We start from the raw sequence: 19,471 nt of genomic DNA on the forward strand, positions 1-19,471 counted from the left end.
GTCCTTCCTAAGCTTGTATGTTTGTCTGTGCCTCCCGTCTAACGTTCTTACTGTCAACAGGCAAGTTCAGAGCTACCAAAATTGGGAAAGGAAGACCAAAAGGCACGGAGCGCGCTGCTCGCTGACATCCAGCAGGGAACGCGCCTGCGGAAAGTCACTCAGGTCAATGACCGCAGCGCACCACAGATCGAAAGTAAGTGTGTGCTCCTGGGTAGGGTGAGCTTTGCTGGTGTCCCCCCGTTGTGGAGGTCAGCTGGACGGTTTTCAAAACGAAGGGCAGGTTGGCAGCTCAGCAGAGGCCTGCATCTTCATACGGCTTTAGGATGAGGAGAGGGGACACTTTCTAAGCTTGCATCCTGCTTTAAGCACTTCATAATTAGTCTGTTACTGGGTGTCACCTTAACGGGCATTCTTTGTAGAAAAAAAAAGAATAATGTCATAATCTTTGAGATTATTATAAAAAAGGATTGTAAAAATCTTTGAGAGCTACTTTCCCAATAAAAATAATTGTTAAAGTGGGAATTGTTGGCTCTGGCAAAAGAGTTGATCTTCACTAGATAAAAACAAAAAATGCTAAAAAAATATGGAAGGATAAATTTAATGCAGTCTAACAGAACTTTTTTACTGATGTCGTAATTGGTGTGAAATCAAAAAGCACCAGAGGGTGCTGTGCTCCAAGAGATGGGTCAGTAATGGCAGTTCACTGCATTAACAGAACTTTCCTTGCTGACCCTGCCTAAAGGGGGAAAAGTCAGGTCTTGGCTGTTGGGGGGTGTTAAGTCTTAGCAGTCTCAGGGCAAGGATGAAATTACTTTCTGATATATCTTGGAGATCTTTGTGATTTTATTTTTTTTTTTAATATTTTTTTCTTAACAGAACCCAAAGGAGCTAACAGAGATGGAGTTAACCCAGGCATTAATAAAGGCAGCTCTCAGCCACCTCTGGGAGGCTTATTTGCTGGTGGCTTTCCTGTTCTCAGACCAGCAGGCCAGAGGGACATGCCAGGTAAGGGCTTCGTTTGTATGACAGACTAGTTGGGAGGAACTGTGATTTGGGATGACAGTACTTCAAGGTTCACTTTAATAATTTTATTTGTTTGTTTATTTTTTATGAACACTTAATTCACCTTGAGACCATGGAAGGTTGAATTAATAATGTGCTTGAAATCATCTTTCTAGATCTCAGCTGCCCTGTTTCTTAAAATGTCAGTAACAAGCTGTCTCTACTTTGGGTAGGAAAGAGCTTGAATAGATTATAGAGTTTTAATGGAGATTTTTTACGTTAGTTTAATTAAACTTTTACTTGTGCCTCAAATAGACTATTGAAATCTGAGCTTACCAACTTCAGCACAAATGGCAAAGACATATTTCCTCTCCCTTATTAGTGTGTATTTCTGTGGTATGGCAGTTTTGTGTGTTACTTTAAGGGTTCATATTTAAAATTTCTGCCCTCTGCATTTTATAGTTTTGATCCAGCAAGGTAATTTACTGACCTGGAAAGTAAAGCACTTGTCACTTCATGGGGACAGAAGGAAGGCATGTGTGGGAAGTCCTGCTGCTGCTTTTGCCTCAGGAAGTGCCAGCATCAACAAGGGGTGACTTTGAGTTGTACCTTGAGTACTGTTGGGTGGCTGGTGCCTGCCCAGGCAGCACAGAGCAATGAAGGCATTTGCAGGGAAAGACAGAACTTGGCTCTACCTGCGAGTGGTTGTTTTTTTCTGGAAGGCCCACGATGCCCAAGATGTGCATCACTGCTTGTGACTGGGCTTCCTCACCTAGCTTGTAGCTACAGTAGCTACTTTGAATTGTTCTTAAAACTATGACCATGTCTGTCAGACTACACAAATATAGAATGAGAGCTTTTTTGACATCTTGCTTTGAGAAAAATCCTTGACATTTACTTGGGAAAATACATTTTGTAAGACTGTGTTTTGGGGCATTTGCTGTTGAAAAGGAAACATTTGAAGCTGTGTCTTCTGGAAAGCCTTTGAGGCATTAAGAACTGGGCTTTTATCCATGAGAGTTGTAGCATTTGTGTGAATTTTTAAATCAAGTACTTAACTTCAAGGATGCAAGCTGGTGTGTGTCCATCAACTTGTGTTCTACGTGGCCTTTTCACCAGGACTCCAGTTCCTCCAAGCAGACAGCTCATCCATGTTCAGCAGGCTGTGCTAGGCACATGAGACTGATATGAAGGACCCCAGGCCAATGCAGAAAAACACCTTATCCTTGAATGTGTTTCATTTTGCAGAAACTAAGGAACAGGGTGGGGAGCAGGGTCTCTCAGCAGGTCGTCATAAAACTAAGCAGAGCCCCTGGTTCCCACTGGAATACATCTCCTTCCAAACCCATTACACCTGTTGGATAGGAGATGTTGTGGTAGGATTAAATATTTGGGGTAATCACTGCGGAGGGGAAGATGAAGAGTCTGCTTTTTGCACTGTGTTTTCTGATGAGATGGAATGAAATCCTGATGTGATCTTTCTGATTCCTGTTTTTCAGCTGGGAGGCCTGGGCAGCTTCCTGGGGTTCGAGCAGCAGCTCCTAAGCCCTCAGCCCCACCGAACAGCAGCGCTGCAAAGGCCAGCAGTAACCCCTCGCATCCAGCTGAAGGCTCAAAGGCAGCTGTCCCACCAGAGCCTCCCAGCACCTCCCGATCCGGAACTGGCCCTGGCCCTGGGCGGCCCAGCCTGCCTGCCCCCCCTCCACCGCCTCCTGCTACCAGCAAACCTTCCCTCACTTTCCCTCCTCCTCCCCCTCACCCCCCGCCAGCCGAGCGCCCTCCCAAGGGGGTGTCCCCAGGTGCTGCTCCTCCACTCCCCCCTTCTCAGGCTGACAAACCCCCCAAGTTTCAAGCAGGGGCTTCACACCTGCCCCCACCACCACCTCCCCCTCCTCCTCCTCCCCTGCCCCCTGTCCCCCCTGGCGGGTTTCCCGGGAGGACAACCGATTTCCCTGCTGCTGCCGCCTCTCCCTCTGAAGGAAGAGACTGTCCACCTCCCACACCACCACCCCCACCTCCTCCTCCACCACACGCACACCCCCTGACCTCCAACAGGCTCTCTCTTCCATCCTCCCCAGCCTTCAGCAGCGCTGATGTGCCCCCTCCGCTGCCCCCCAAGTCCCCCCTCTTGCTGTCACAGCTCCATAAGCCAAGCAGTATTCAGTCACTGCCCCTTCCTCCCACCCCTGGCCTCCCTCAGCCCACAGCGGTGGTGGAGACCAGGAAGAAGAGACCCGGCCGAGGTGCAGGTGAGAGCAGCATGCTGGAAGAAGGGAGGCTTTTCTTCTCCCTTTGGCTAGAGATGAAATTTCTCAGGTGGCTGGAGAGCTTGGAAGGGTGGGGATGAAGGACATACGTAGCAGGAGTGTGAAGTCCATGGTCTGGGAGGAATACGTGTAGGTCATACGGTGTGTAATGAGCACACGAGATGTCAGGCTCTTAGCACTGGGCAGGCACACCATATAGTTTGATCTGTGATCCTTGGAAGCAGCATGCTGAGCAGTGAAAGAAACATTTTAGGACTGCTGGGCTTCTTGCTTTTGTGTTGGCGTTGGTGTGTCTCCAGCAGTGCAGTAGCTGAGATCAGGATTGGATTCAGGTAGGGTAGTAGTGTGTACACCACCACATCTGCCAGATCTGCAAGTTCTTGAGGGCCAGTCTACCCAGGACGTCCCTCACCTGCTGTACCTGTGCAGTCTGCAGCAATACTGGCAAGGGCTGGGAAACATTGCAGGAGAGAATAAAACAAAGATGGTGTAGCTGCAGCTATGGACAAGCAAAGGCAAATAAGGATGCAGCCCTTTGCTTTTCAACGCAGAGGAGCAGCCAGTGCCTCTGATGATCAAGGTGGTAGGGCCAAAGGCTTCTCTGACTACTTGGCAAGTGAGGATATTAGATAGTGCTTCTCTGAACAGACGATAGAAGGAACTTTTCTCAGACTTCTCTGATACAATGAAGGCAATAAAAAAATTAGCCTAGATCTGTGTGGGTTTGAGAAATGGAGACAGCTACTTAATAAGGAACATCAGAAGAGAATGTTCTGTACCCTGTATATTAGCAGGGTACTTGTCAAGAGAAAGATTACTGGGTCCCTTTGACAGCCATGGGAAAGGCCAAGTACAGCAGATCAGCTTTGAGACAGTGCTTAACACTGCTCAAGAACTGTTTGATGAACTGTCACTTTATCAAGATGCCTGTTTCTCATGGTGGTTCAGCTGTCAAGATTTCAATAAAATTAGCCTTTCCTTTAATCTAGGGGGAGAAGCAGTTTTGAGAGGCTGCTAACTTGGAGGCCTTGGGCTCCCTCCCCCTTGCACAGTTCCTGTGGTAGGTTTGCCCAGAAGATGTGAACTTTGACAGCTCTTGCAACTACTCAGTGAAACGTGAAAATAACAGTAACTCCACTGTGTAGCTGCCAAAGTGTCAGAAAACTCTTCTTTTAGAGATACCATTTAGTGTGGTTGGTTGTGTTTGGTTTTTTTTCTTGAAGAAACTGCTTTTTCTTGTGGAAATGGAAGGATAGTCTTCCCCTCCAGACTGGGACAAAAACCATACTTCAGAATGTCAGACTTTGCCTAGAAATAGAAATAGCAAGCCCCAGCCAACTCCAATAGCGACTTCAATTTCATACTTAATGCTATAAATCCATGGTCAGGTTGACAAACGGCAGGTATGAAGCTGGGTAGGTTTACCCCAAAGCCTGCGTTCTTTCCACATTCCCTCTACTTTTGCACAAAACTTACTGTTGGGTTAAGTCATGATGTTTATGTACTGGTCTGCTGCTTCTTTTTTGAAGGAACCGGTGCTGGGAAGCTAGTCACACCTCCACAGCCACCAGCAAGATCACCAACAACTGAACTTACAAGCAAGTCTGGAGTCTCAACCTGGGCTACAGCTCATGACCCCTACCCACCACTTAAAAATGGAAATATGCACATCATTGGTAATATCATCTAAATTAGAACTCTTAGCCTTAGTTAATAATTTTAGTACAAAAGCCTGTGTGTGTCTCAGACCTCAAAAACTCACATGAGACTTTCTCACGGCAGTAACAGGGTGGTATAACTAGACCCATTAGAAACATTTTTGTACAACCTTATACAACAAGAGAAAATTAAGGCTTTTTCACAAAGGTTTTGAATCATTCATTAGACAAGAAAAGCAGTGGCTCTACTACTATTCTTACAACCAGTTCGTGGACATTTAATAGCTTCAATCCTATAGAACAAAGACTGCTAAGAATTATTTTTGTGGTCTGATGAATTGGCCATTCATTCTTGCTGATAGCTAAATGGCTTGAAAACCACCTAGGGATACCTCTATTACCACAGTAACATCAGTGCAGGAAACTGAACAGCAGCCAGAAGCTCAACTTGAGTTAGCAGCAGGCAGTGTTTGCAGTTAGGCCAGAAAACTTGGATGGCTCACAGAAGCACTCATCAAGATTGTTTATATGGAATGAGCCACTGTCAATTCCAGGGGAAAATAAATCAGCATTTTTAATTGAAATTACTTGTTGCAATTTTTAAATTTTTAATATATTTTTTTAAGTCTCTCTCTTTTAGTGACTAATGTTTATTTCCCTGAAACTTCCCAGATGACTTTGAATCTAAATTTACTTTCCATTCTGTGGAAGACTTCCCCCCACCTGATGAATTCAAGCCATTTCAGAAAATATATCCCAGCAAGATAGCTAGAGGTAAGTGTATAAACATGAGAAGGTCTGGTAATTATCCAATAGAGTTGGAAACAGGGAGTGAAAATAAGTAACAGAATCCAGCATTCATGTGAAGAACCAGGCTGCTAGCATAGGCACAGAGAGAAATGGGATTTTTTGCAGTGGTAACAGGGACCACAGATAGAATTAAAAGCATGTAATTAATTGAAGTCTTAGTAGCTAAAAACAAAAATAAATTATGTGGCTTGACATGCAGTCTGTGTTCTTTATATTGTTGAATGTGCAGAGCCCTTGATGTTAAAAACAGTTATTTATGCAGCTACTCAGTTGGGTTTTTTTGTTCATGAAATTGTGATATCACAAAAGAAAGGCGACTGGATCCTTGTCTTCCATCATGTGTTTTATTTAAATCCTATGCATGGTGTTTAACACACCTGGATAATGAAGAGACTTAATACCTGAACCTTGTCAGGAAAATAATGAATGAACATTGCTCCCCCCTTAACTTAGAGGACACTCTTGTAGAAGCAGAAATTCACCTATCCAGCTTTGAACACTGGTGGTTGAAGCTGCTGAAAGATCTCATGCCCATATCCTTTTATAAAACTCAAGTCTTTTCTGTATTATTAGATCAACCATTTCTTTCCATATTTTCTTTAAGGTTTTTTTTATTTCCATGCCAAGGTACTCTGCATTACTTTTTCCATAGCAAACTCAGTCTAAATTGTCTGCTGTGTGATCTGATCAAACACTTGTTAGTGAAGGGCTACAGAGCATGAACTAATATATATCTCAGTTTAAGGTAGGAGATAAGCACCCTGGCTGCATCCAAAATATACACATCAAAACCCATATATATCTCTTCTGATTAAACGTGTCCTATCTATTTTACAGATCCCTCTAAAAATCCTCCACTAAGAACACACGTGAGATGAGTCTTCTGATGCTCTCTGGATTAATGTTAAAGAAGAACATCATCAAGATAATATATAAAACAGAAAGGATCCCCAATACAGTGATAGAGATTATATGTGAATTGCAAGTGCTGCAAAGTTAACATTTCTATACAGGAATGTTACTATAGGCTTTTAAATTATTGTATATAGGTGGGTATTTTTTAAGCAAAGTAGCATAAAATTTAAATCCTTTGTAGCGTTGAAGCAATTCTCATTTTTATCATGCTGACAGACGTTACCTCAGAACACTTTTTGCATTACATGCCTGTATTTGGTTTTTGCCCTTCCGTTATAATTTTTAAGTATTTTGGAAATTCTCCAGTTATTATTCAGACAGTTTTTAATTCACTATCAGAAAGTATTGCGCTACCTTTAATCTCTTTCTGTGTTTCTTCACTTCTACTCTGCCTATCATCAGATTGCAGCAGAATGTGACTTTCATGAACAAACAGGCCCATAATCCTTTTCTCATCAAGGATGAAGAGGAAAGAGGTGACAAGGAGCAGTGGCTGCTGTTGAGCCCATCTATTGATTATAGATCCTTATAGGATAGTGTCTGAAGAAGCCCAGCTGGGTAGGCTGGTCATGGACTTGACAAAGACAACAGGATAGGAAGAAAAGGAAGTTTTTCTACTGTAAGAAAAAAAAAAAATGCATGTGAATACACATGCCGTGAAGTAAGTGCCCATGTAAGGGCACGTGTCTTGTCTTTTCCTGCTGGCAGAGTGGCTATTTACCATTTGTGTGACAAATTACCTCTACTCAGCTATTAGGAGGCCTTTCGATAATGGGTCCAACAGGCAACTAGTGCTAGTGTTGTTCACTCACAGGAGCAGTGAGTTGGTTGAAAAAAGTAAAAACTTAGCATCAGACAAAACTTGAGCTTCTGCTTTTAATATGTAGCCTGGGGTAAGGTCTTTGGATGATAGATGTTCAGATCTTGTCATAAGATGCCTATTTCCAGAAAGAATTCCCCTTATTCTTGTACATTTTACTGCGCCTATAGAAGTGTTGCCAGCAGGTTGAGGGCTGTGATCCTCTGAAAGGCTGAGAGAGCTGGGACCATTCAGCCTAGAAAAGAGATGGCTCAGAGGGGATCTCATCACTATGTATCAATATCCAAAAGGAGGGTATAAAGATAGAGCCAAGCTCCTCTCAGTGGTAGCCAGAGACTAGACCACAAAAAATAGAAACTTAAAAACAGGAAAAAACAGGAGGCTCTGAACATCAGGAAGCACTTGAACTGTGGGAGTGACAGAGCTCTGGCACACGTTGCCCAGGGACACTGGGGAGTCCTACTCTTTAGAGATACTAAAAAGCCATCTGGACATGGTCATGGGCAACTGGCTGTAGATGTCCCTACTTGAGCAAGGGGGTTGGATCAGATTACCTCCAGGCATGCCTTCCAACCTCAGCCACTCTTTGATTCTCTTCTTACAGCTTTCCTGGGTTCCTGCACTTGGGTACAACCACCTCATGCAGTGCTACAGGCTTGGGAAAGAGTGGCTGGAAAGCTGCCCAGCAGAAAAGGACCTGGGGGTGTTGATCAACAGCCAGCTGAATATGAGCCAGCAGTATGCCCAGGTGGCCCTGAATGCCAATAGCATCCTGGCTTGTATCAGAAATAGTGTGGCCACCAGGAATAGAGAACTTATCATTCCCCTGTACTTGGCACTGGTGAAGCTGCACCTTGAATACTGTGTCCGGGGGGGTTTTGGCAATGTTAGATTTATGGTTAGACTTGATGATCTTACAGGTCTCTTCCAACCTAAATGACTATGATTGACTAGCTTGCAGAAGGGCACTGCTGTACCAGGGTAAGACTGATGCTAACAGCCAGGCTATTTATGGTTACAGCATTAATTTATATAATTGCTATAAATTCCCCTCAGCTGCAATGACATTATAGATCACAGGTGAAGATCCTTGTCCATGGCCATGCCCTTGAACTAAACTATTTGGAAAAGACAAGTAACAGCATCTTTACATACCTGCTTTTCTTTTAGTTCTTGCAACAGCTTATCATAGAATGGTTAAGGTTGGAAGGGACCTTAAAGATCAGGTTCCAACCTCCCTGCTATGAGCAGGGACACCTCACAGTAAACCAGGCTATATAAGGACTCATCCAACCTGGGCCTTAACTCACCTCCAGGGAGTGGGCTTCCACAACCTCCCTAGGCAATGTATTCCAGCACCTTACTACCATCCTGGTGAAGAATTTCTTCCTGATGTCTAACCTAAATCTACCCTTTTCAAGCTTAGTCTGTAACTCCTGCTCCCACACATGTGCATGGTCATGGTGTGGAGGTGGTGTAAGGGTAAGAAGCTCTTCACCTGTAGGACTCTAAGAAAGCATCATTAGTCTTTTGCTAGCCTATTCTGATACTTTGCTGTACATCTTGCAAAAAGAAAAAAAAATAGTGATGCTTTGTCCAGTACTTACTGTCACTGTCATTGTTACAGTTACTTGATAAATATGCATGAATATAGTAATAAGCAAGGGTCAGCATATATGTTGCTTCTCAAAGAACTGGAAACGTTTAAAACTGCTTTGAAGAACATTTTGTTACAGTACTATTAAAGGTGACTTTACTGTTGATTCTCATTTGTTCTGAAACTTGTGAACTGCTCTGTAATAAGTACCTTGATAAGGATTTTAAAACTACTTAACACTAGATTACCTGCCAGAAGATTTTGAAAGGAGAAAAAAATTTTACTCCTGTTTTCATTATGACTAGGGATGTTTCAGAAGGAAACATCTTTCAGGGATTAAACTAGAAAGCTTGTGCATATTTGCAAGTGGTGGTGAAATGTTATTTCCATATAAACTGGATGGTCATTCAAGATCCACTGAAGCTTCTAAATTTGCTGTTACCTGGAGATACAGGGAATCACAGGAGCTGTCACCCAGTGGCATTTGGTCTCAATAGTCCCACTATGTCCTGCCACTGAGCCACAGCTCCAGTCAAGAGCACTGGAAGTTTTAAGACCACAGGGGTGTTCTGGTTTCCTAGACTTGTAGAACTAGTGACTGCACTCAAGCATGTTGCTGTAGCAGTGTTATTTTTTCCAAATGCACTACACAGCTGAGCCAAAAGCAATATACTATAAGAAAATTACTACCTGAATCACTGTGGTCAAAACAATTTATTAGTTCTGTCATATAAGCAGTTCCAAAAAGAAGATAATTGCAAATGTTGGTTTCTTCTGTTTTACGAAATAGGTAAATGACATACATTGTTTTTAGCAGGAACACACTCTTTCTTTCATCCTGCCTCCCTTCTAACTCTCAAAGATTAAAGATCTGAATTGTGCAAAAGAGCTGTATGAAGTGGTATATCCTAATTTTGGCCCTCTGGATGGGGCAATCATTTTATCCCTGTTCTCCCCTTGTTCACAAACATCCAGCTACTTCTATCAGGATGCAAAGTGCTCAGCAAGCAACAACTTATATAAGCAGCTCTGGAAGTTCAATATGGTATGTGTTAAGTGTACTCCAATTAGGAGCATTTCATTCAAATTACTCTTTCATTCCAAAAGTGGATTTTATGGGAAATCCATTTCCTTCAGTTGTGGGCAGCTGGCAAAAGCACACTGCTCTTCCATCTGGCTTCATCTGGCATGATACCCTTTGAAATGAAGTGTGCTCCTTGTAGTCCCTATTCTGGCTAGGTAGAGAGAAGCTAAGCTCTAGGGTTTTTCTCCTTCCCTTGTCTCCATTTTCAGAATATCTAGGCACAGAGACTGTTCCTGTAACAGAGAACGTGGGAGGAGTGTATTAGGAATGGTAAGATTATTAGGCGGGCCATAAGAGAAGATACCTTCATGCTTGTTTTCTGTAAGTGAAAAGGCTCAATGTTTTCTTGTCCAATTGTCAGTTGTCATATAAGGCAATATCAAAGTACTGAGTCTGAATGGAACAATTGCATTAAAAGAAAATGTGAGAATACAGTTTGCCAGTATGACGATTACTATTTTCCTAATGCACAACTCCTACAGTTTCAGGTTGAGATGTTGCTGCCTTCTAAGAAGCTTTTATTCTGCCAATACAAAAGTCTGTGGTTCTTCACCATCTCCCCTTGCCTGAACAGTAAGGATTTTCACTCCATATGCTAACTTCCACATACTGAAGACATGAACCTCTTGTCTGAACCTTCTGTTCAAAAAACCCCAACCATCTTTACTTGACACAGGAAGCAGTGGTTACTGGTTTAATTCTTAAAGTGTTTCCCCTATCTCACTTCTACTAGAAGCAAATACATGAAAAGCAGGTGTGTCTGTGAGACTGTCAGGGAAGGGAAGCACACTGCAGAACAGCATGTGATATAAGGAAGCATAAAATGGCATTTCCATGTCTTACCAGTGGATTGTCACACCCACCAGTAACTCCCTGTTACATCAGCCATGTATGCTGACCACAGAGATTACTAGGAACTGTTCAGCAATACAAAGGCAAAAAGATGAAGAATAGTTGGGTGTTGGTCAATATCCAGCCTCTCTGTTCCCTAAAAAAAATATCCAAATTTATGGCTTGTATACAAATATGACACCATATTATATTGCATCTTATCACAGAATCACAGCTAATAGGTTATGTAGAGATGTCTTAGGCATCCAGGCTGGCTCTGTGTTTTAGTACTCAGTACGAGAGTGGCAGCCAGGTGCACCTCAAACACAAGGTTCCCTAAGTTGGGTGCAGGTGAAGGCAAAACTGAGCACGGGCAACCCAATTCTGATAATTTGTACAGACATAATGTCAGATGCTGAGTTACTGTAACCAGATATGCCCATCTGAGGCCAGTACAGCAAAGACAAGCACCAGGACTTACCTTTCTACCCCCTCAAAACTGGAATTTCCACTCTACCATTCTTTGAATTAGCAAGAGGAGAAAAATGGAAGTCAGTTTTCCTGCAAGCCTAGTCCTCAGCAATGGAGCAAAAACCAGATTGTGTTCAATGACAATATGGCAGTTAGCCTGATGAAGTTAATCTTTGCTTTAATTGGATGCCCAACATACATATTTAAACATTCTGTACTAAATTAGCCAGCATGCACACAGTAATTGGACCCGTCAGTGACTTTCTCCTTTCACTATATACATACACAAACAGGAACACCACAAGATTGGACACAGGAAAGCAGTTTGTTAACTGGGTACAGCTAGCAAGTAACATTTTTTCCTCTAGAAATGTTTTTCCTGCAAATTCACAAGCGTGAAGACTTTCTTTCAAGGCTTGAAGAACTTTGTAGTCTTCCAGTGAAAAGGCTAACAATAGCCACCGTAGCTGAAATGAGACAAAATTAATTTAAAATCCATTCCAAACAAGAATGAAATAAAAAAAAAATAAATGCCCTGCAATGTAGCATAGGGAAAAGGGATTTTGGAGACAATCCAAGCAGATGCACTGAAGTAGGAAGGTGGCTTTGGACCCAATTCTGGATAACATTAGCTTAGTGTAAAAGAGAAAGAACAGGATCAGAAGTGGATCTGACATTTCACATTCACTGATACCTCGTACCAAAATCTCAGTATCTACAGAATTTAAGTGTTTGCTTACTTTATTTGAAGAACTTTAGTTCTGTGTCAACACAGTCATAGAAAAGATCCACTACTTCAGCAGGATCCAGAACCTCTGTACGACTAAGGAGATCTTCCATTGCTTCTAAACCTTGTTTTTCAAGGTCTAACATAATCCTCATCAGTTTCTGGCCTTTATCCTAAAGGTATGAAACAACCAAACTCAATTAACCAGCAAACAGGCTTGTTAAAGCATTTTAGTGTTCTCTTCTGTTATGGAGTATTTTTAAAAATGAGAAAGCCCTTTGAAGTACAAACTATTTCTGCTAATAGTATTTTGGATGGTCAAATGCTAAAAGGAACAATGTTGGACACTTTATGCATGAAGAAAAACAACCAAGAAGGAGCTGCTAAGTTTAAAGCAGAGAGGGAAGATGGAGTGATAGATGGATAGAAGAAAATGGTATGAGGTTGTACACATGATAAAGAGGTAAAGCAACTTTCTAAACATATGTATCTCTCAGATCATCACCTGCAAGATGATTATTAGATCTGAAATTATGTGTAAGGTAACAGCACTGAGACTCCAGATCCCATGGAAAACTTTATGTGTCATTCTGCCTTCTCTTCATGATTCTGGGCAGGTAATTCACTCATTTGGTTTTGTCCAGATGTTATTTAAAGTCTTTTTTTTTTTTTTTTTTTTTTTTTTTTAAATGAAGAAATGCCTTTTTTTTTTTTTTAATTGCTTGCAGCTTTCACAGTTTAATTCCAGGGAAAAAGGCATTTAGAATGAGTGAGGGTTCTGAGCTTTCTGCACAAATGCTGGTATAAAACCCAGAAAGAGCAGAACACCTAAGCTAACGTTCAGGGTCTCAGGTGGGCAGTTCCTATAGCACGAAGCCTGACTAAAAAGGTACATTTCCTTTTCTGCCACAACCTTTGGTGTCACACCATGGGACTTTAAATAGGGAAGAGTTCACAAGATGCTAATGTACCTCCTCTAGGTCTTCCCTAAATCAGCATCTCGCATAATGCTGTGGGAACCAGCTGCACATCAAGTCCATGTTACCACAGAGGTCATAGGTTATAAATTAAACCATTCCAAGGGATTAAAAATGGCATCTAGCCAAAACTTGTGTTTAAATACGTACTCAGCAACGGTTACTATGGTTTCCTTATTCACTAATGGTTAAGTTTGAATGCTGTTATGATCTTAGCAAGACTCTGACCTACCCAAATATGCACAGAGGAAAACTGCAGAAAAGTCCTCTGTGGAAGTTCAACATGACTGTGGGTCTTTCACAAACTGCTTGAAATACCGATACCAGCATGATGGGCATGCCCTGATGATCTCTTCCTCTATTTTACTTCCTTACAGCCAATTATTGAACTACTTGCACTATGACAGCAAAAGTTGTATCTCAATCAGTTGGAAAAGCCTTTATTCCCATAAGAGATCTTCAACACTTTAGGTATTTACACTGGAAGGTTTTCAGCCCTCAGGTACCTCCATAGCACTGGAAAGTGTTCTTCATTCTGGCATGGCATTTTCAGTTAATTCTTACAAATTAACAGAAATGCATTTAACTGTCATGTACAAATTATTCCTTCAAGGAAAAAACCCTCAAACTATGTAGTTCTTAATTCAGCATATAATTTACATTGGTACATTCCTGCCATCATCCAACCATGTAATTCTGATGTCCTGTTGCACTAGCATCCAGTGTTCAATAATTAAAAACTATATATACAATGGGGATTAAATAAGCTAATCAGCTTGTCAGTTTGACTCTTCACTTTGTAAAGGGAGCTGAGCAACAGTCAGGATAACAAAAAACAACTATGCAGAATAGTTTGTCCTTCAGAAGGCATAATTATTCAAGCTAAATTTGCAAAGATTCTAAGAATATTCAGAGAATGTTTTCCAGTGAGTGACGTTTGAGTAAATTATGGAACTAGGAACCTACATTTACTTCTGGAATTCCAGGTCCCACAGCTCTTACCTGATCATTCTCCAGGAGAGATCGGGCCCATTCATGTGCCTTGTACAATTCATGCCTGCGATCAGGTTTCTCCTGGAATCGAGGTATCTTTTTAGCAGGATCATCATTGCCAAAAGAAGGAGACTGTACTTTTGGTACTAATTTTACATCATCAACAAAAATAAAGGGTTTAAATATGGACCTGGAAGAAATGAGAAGTAATAAGAGAGATGTTATGTATTTTACTGAAGTGCTCACCACTATTTAAACACTATTTTAAAACACTATTTTAAAGACTATTTTAAAACAACAGATACAGAACAGCACAGGTAACTCATCTACACTAGGCATGAACTAGGTTAGAGTTGGTACCCGTCACAAGCAAAATAAATCCATGTGCTTTACAAGAATTGTGTTTTCCAATTACTGTAAAACTTCATTAGTCCTTTTTACCTATGGGCTTCTTTGGTGTCCTTCAGCCAGTTCTGCCACTTCTTTAGATAAGTAGCATTGTATTTTCCTCTCCAAGTTTTTAACAAAACCCAGCATTCAGCATAACATAATAGTGTTCAGTTTTTCTCCTCTGTTCACACTGCCATCTCTCCTCCTCCTCCTAGATGTCATTTTCATCAAAATCACAAACACATACTTTCCCTGGAGCAGGGAAAGTTACATACCTTGCTCAGGATTCAGCAGATAACCAGCAGCACTTTAGAAATTTATGTTGAGAGGGGAGACATAGCTACCAATATTGTGACACTTCTCAAACAACTTCAACACTGAGTTTGGATCTAAACTCCAGTGAGAAAGGGACAGACAACAAAACCCCAGCAATGCAGGATCTTAATTCCGGATAATCTGAGAGTAGGTATTGGCAAGTTCATCGAGAAACTGCCTTTCTTCCTTTTAGATACACAACAAAACAGCAGCCTGCATTCTGCAGTAAAGAAGCTGACAGAAGTGCATGACTTCTGCAAAACATGAATAATAACCACAGCCTGCACACACTCAGCAGGTTCATTGCTGCTACCCTTTCCATCACTGTCACACAGCCTTCCATACTAAGGGTTGTGACTCAACTTGCTGCATTTAAAATCATGGGGTTTTAATGCATGAGAGCGTAAAATACAGCAAGAAATGCCTCTTTACAGCTAGACTCTCCACCTTTAAAAAGGACAGAAATACCACCATAACAATCTGAAGATTTTGTTTCTTTTTATCTCAGAAGATTTGCATCAAGTCAAGTAGAAGTTTTGGTAAGCCAGCCCAAACTTTCTACTTAATCCTGAAGGTCTGAGCTGCATAATGCAAGGTGGATGGAAAGTCCCTTTGGCATGGACAACTTCTCTAGCCCTCAGCAGAACCTAATGCTTACTACCACTCATCTTATAATGATGACTGTCAGAAATTCAAGGGCACCATTTTCTTCTCCCCATAATCTCTTTACCTCAATGCAAGTGGCAGATCTCCTGAATAACTGCAAGTGGTTTAGTTTAATTTCTGTGAATCCCAGGTGGATTCTGTTTAAAACACAAGATAATTCATTAGTTCTTTGATAATCTGGCCCATGAGTTCACTTATCTCCTCTGCTGCTTTCAACTACAGAAGATATCATTTAAACCAACTGGAAATTGTCCCTCCAATAAAAAACACACTTGGAATACCTGGGAGTTGCAGATGTTTTGCTCTGTTAATATTTTGATGTCATACAAGGCTACCTATAGTATACATGCCCTCTCTGCTATTTAGGCACTTTGTTTCAGTTTTGCACCCACCTGTTCAAGATGACTATGAGGTCCATTATGAGGTCTATAACCTCATAATCTCAACAAGAACCCACTGGAAAGCAGCTATGCTGGAACAGTAGCTCCTGGGTCCCCCCTAAACTGCACTTAATCTACAAGCTCTGAATTTAGGCTAAATTCCATATTTGGCCTTTCAGCCCCATGGTGCCCATTTAGAACTGCAGCACGTTGCAGTTCAGGACAGTCAGACTGCACACCAACAACTACTGACTGCATTTCTGGTTGGAAATGTTCCGATTCAGGTAGCAGAATTTGTTTAATACCTTTCAACCCATCATCTGCTCTGCACCCAGGGAACTCCCAGTGCTGTGGCTTACCTTGAAGGGTCTGGCGTGCCAGTGAAGTAATGAATACAGGGAAAACTAGGGTCCTGAGGCAGAACAGACACTATGCTGGCTGTGGTAAGGAAAGATTCAGAGTCCACACAGACACCACCATCTTTGTCACGCAGGACATCAATCATAGCTTGTGCAGAAACATCACCTATATGAAGGGAGGGGGGGAAATTTTCAAGTGTTCAGTGGCTTGGAACCCAGGTAAGGATTTTAGCATGAAGGGGCTTTGGCCTAATATGACCAGTGACACTCAACACAAGCATGTCACAAATCCCAGTTAATAGTTTCTATTTAAACAATGTACACTCAGAATGAACTTACCTAGCTAACAAAAGAGAACAGTAAGAAGCATTAATTAGGCATTACAATTGCTAGGTAGGGAGAAAAGTCATTAAAAAGGCATTTTTTAGGAAGAAGGCCATCATATCTGTAATAGTGCTTTAGCAATCGCTATGAACAGACCACTCACATAAAAACATTTTCCTCTAAGAAGCTACCTCTACCCAAGCCCAGGCAGACTGGGATTATCTGATCTCCTACTTGCCATCTGTCTCCATTAGCTCTCAGTCAAAATTTTGAAACATCAGCTCCCATTCACAGGGTGTTACAGAAGCAGACCTAGACATTGAGATGTTACTCCAAACCACTATCTACAAGAATCTCCTGTTCTCATTCTACTTCCTGCATCTGTCTTATCACCACTTTCTCCTCAGGGCACCTCCATATTTTCTTGCATCACCCCTTTGGCAGGTCAGGTTTCTTCCCCAGCAACTTCCCAAACCCTGCACTGATTCACCCTTCCATGCACAGGTGCCTCAATATGCCAGGAGACTTGGAATGACCCAGCAGTCTACAAGACTTGCAAATCATAGCCATTTGTCTATGGGGGCCCAGAGGCTTTTTAGTACCATAACTGAGGTCTACAAAGACCTTTCACCCGTGGTCCTTCAGAATTACTCTGTTTGCCTCTCAGACACAAACCACACTCCATCTAATTCTACAGCCTCAGCAGACACTCTGCACTGCAATAAATATTTCACTTCTACACTCTTCTTGACATTTGCCAACATGTGAAAATGCTAACAATCTAGTAAATTCACATCTGAAGTAAAGGGCTTTTTATAAAAATGTAATTTGTACCATTTTTTACACATGAAAGAGCAGACATATGTCAGCCATGCCCTGCTGCAGGCTGGCAATTTCACAGCTATTTTGGCCAGCTGCAGTGAACCTAAGTCACTCATAAATTTGGGTCTGGAAATAAAACCCTTCCTTTGAGTGGAGGCAACTGTCTCACTGTCTGTTCCTAATTCCTTCCCCAAAAGCCTAAGCAAACCTCCCAAAATGTAGAATCCATTAAGCTCAAATATGTGAGGTCTTTTTTTTTCTTTCTTTTTTTACACTAGAATTTTAGTATTAGGGCTACTACAGTTACACCAAAGCACAAAGGTAGTGGCACATAATGCACATCAGAACAGTGAAGAAGTTATTTTATAACATTAAACTTGAGGGGGGTGTCAAGGGCTTAATCCTAAAGTGTTGCAAGTTTAAGGACAGTCTTCATTATGGTCTTCCTTTCCACATGGTTTACATGTAGAGGTATTTTCCTCAGTGACACGTAGTTTTGGACAGAATACCCGAAAGGAGGCAGTAGTGACTAAAAACCCCACTGCACACACAACACACAAAAATGGTTCAACACTTACCACCTTGCTTTTCTAGGCTCTCCTTGCCAGAACAGCAGGCTAAATGGTCATCAGCAAGAGAGAACACTTCAGAAAAATTGAAGTCTGAGTCTCCATTCCACCAGCCTTGACTTCTCACATAATTCCTTAGTTCAGGATGCTCAGCATCAATTTTTGTAGTTAAGGAAAGTTGATTGCAAATGCATTTCACCCCCTCTGTAGAAAAAGCCCCATATTATAAGAAAGAATTAATACAGTTTTTCTGGGACAATCTGGAAGGACAACATAAATTCAATTAGGAAACAAACCACTGGTTAGGATGGCACTGTAGGATGGCACAAGGCTTTGGCATGACTGCCTAACTACACACACAGAGAATCACCAGTCACTGCAGGTTGCAAAGCTCAATTTTCTGTGCCCTACTTAGGTATTTACACTGCCTTGTGATTAATAGTGCTATTTAGTCAGAACACCAGTTTCACACTCCGCAACTCATACATTCTGACCATAAAGTAACAGTCCTTTCCAAATACCCAAGGCACCACCTACCTAATCTTTTCTCCAGTGGTGTATTCCACTGCCAAAAAGCTTGAGGTCTGACTTGATTTCAAAATCTGTTTTGACAAAGCTGCATTTAGTTGAATGACCATTTCTTTGCTCCTAAATGCTGGAAAATTGGTATTTTTTTTTTAAAAGCTTACCCATTTCTTTAAGCCGCCCAGCTGAAAAAAAATGTTATTGTAAGCAGCAAAATTGGCTTAAATTAAATTCCATTTTTAATCTTAAATTTTAAAAGGGCATGAACTAAAGAGAAAATGTAAGTAACCTTCAAAGAATATTAAAGGATTTTTTAATTTGCTTTTCTCAAAAATACTGCAGTGCTTATATCCCAGTATATACAGCATGACTAACAGTGGCTGCTGCAGATATTCCTCAGAGAGAACAAAGCAGAAGTGTTGGAAGCCAGGGAGAGAGCTAACAAAGTAAAACTGTAAACTAAAATAAAAACTGGTTCTGGAATTTGGCACAAACTTTTTCTTAATCAGAAACCAGAAGCAGTGTTTGTGGAAGTTATTGATAACGCTTTCCACAAAAGCTTTTGTAATGCCTCACACATGCAATTTAAGCGAGTAACAACTTATAGTAGGAAGTTCTGTGCATCAGTCTGCAAAAAAGTCACTGTAATTCAGTACTAACTAGGTGACTGACAGTTCTTTCTGATTTACACTTTCAAAGTGTACCTTTCAGGGAATTTTCTTTACTGGAGTGATAGGAGTATTTCTGTTTGCATCAAGCTAGCCAAGCCACCCTTTAAGAGCGCTTTAAATATTACATTTAGTAACCCATATAAAACAGTATTTCATGGTTTTAAAAATGAAAATTTATCAAGCAAATAAATGTTTCCACTCAAACTGAAGAACAGTAATAGGAAGGATTTTAAAGTGTTTCTTTCTAAAATACTGTCAAAGAGTTGCTTGATAAACAATCGCTACGAGATTACAGAAC

General features: G+C 41.4%; 2 protein-coding genes across 6 annotated transcripts in view; one reads left to right on the forward strand and one right to left on the reverse strand.

The window, feature by feature from the left end:
• The window catches only part of WIPF3 (WAS/WASL interacting protein family member 3), a 35,488-nt gene extending 26,247 nt beyond the window's left edge, over positions 1–9,241 (forward strand). For all 3 annotated transcript variants that reach the window (XM_051610388.1, XM_051610389.1, XM_051610387.1), the window contains 6 exons: positions 61–193; positions 877–1,005; positions 2,502–3,251; positions 4,799–4,945; positions 5,600–5,701; positions 6,575–9,241. In XM_051610388.1, the coding sequence (XP_051466348.1) occupies positions 61–193; positions 877–1,005; positions 2,502–3,251; positions 4,799–4,945; positions 5,600–5,701; positions 6,575–6,615 (1,302 nt within the window). In that variant the 3' untranslated portion in view covers positions 6,616–9,241. The remainder of the gene's footprint in view (positions 1–60; positions 194–876; positions 1,006–2,501; positions 3,252–4,798; positions 4,946–5,599; positions 5,702–6,574) is intronic.
• Positions 9,242–11,616: 2,375 nt separating this feature from the next.
• Positions 11,617–19,471, reverse strand: part of SCRN1 (secernin 1) — a 37,985-nt gene continuing 30,130 nt past the window's right edge. For all 3 annotated transcript variants that reach the window (XM_051610391.1, XM_051610390.1, XM_051610392.1), the window contains 5 exons: positions 17,987–18,181; positions 16,263–16,428; positions 14,162–14,342; positions 12,196–12,355; positions 11,617–11,922 (listed from right to left, as the gene is read on the reverse strand). In XM_051610391.1, the coding sequence (XP_051466351.1) occupies positions 12,197–12,355; positions 14,162–14,342; positions 16,263–16,428; positions 17,987–18,181 (701 nt within the window). In that variant the 3' untranslated portion in view covers positions 11,617–11,922; position 12,196. The remainder of the gene's footprint in view (positions 11,923–12,195; positions 12,356–14,161; positions 14,343–16,262; positions 16,429–17,986; positions 18,182–19,471) is intronic.

Source organism: Apus apus, chromosome 2, assembly GCF_020740795.1.
Source record: "Apus apus isolate bApuApu2 chromosome 2, bApuApu2.pri.cur, whole genome shotgun sequence".
Taxonomy (NCBI): Eukaryota; Metazoa; Chordata; class Aves; order Apodiformes; family Apodidae; genus Apus; species Apus apus.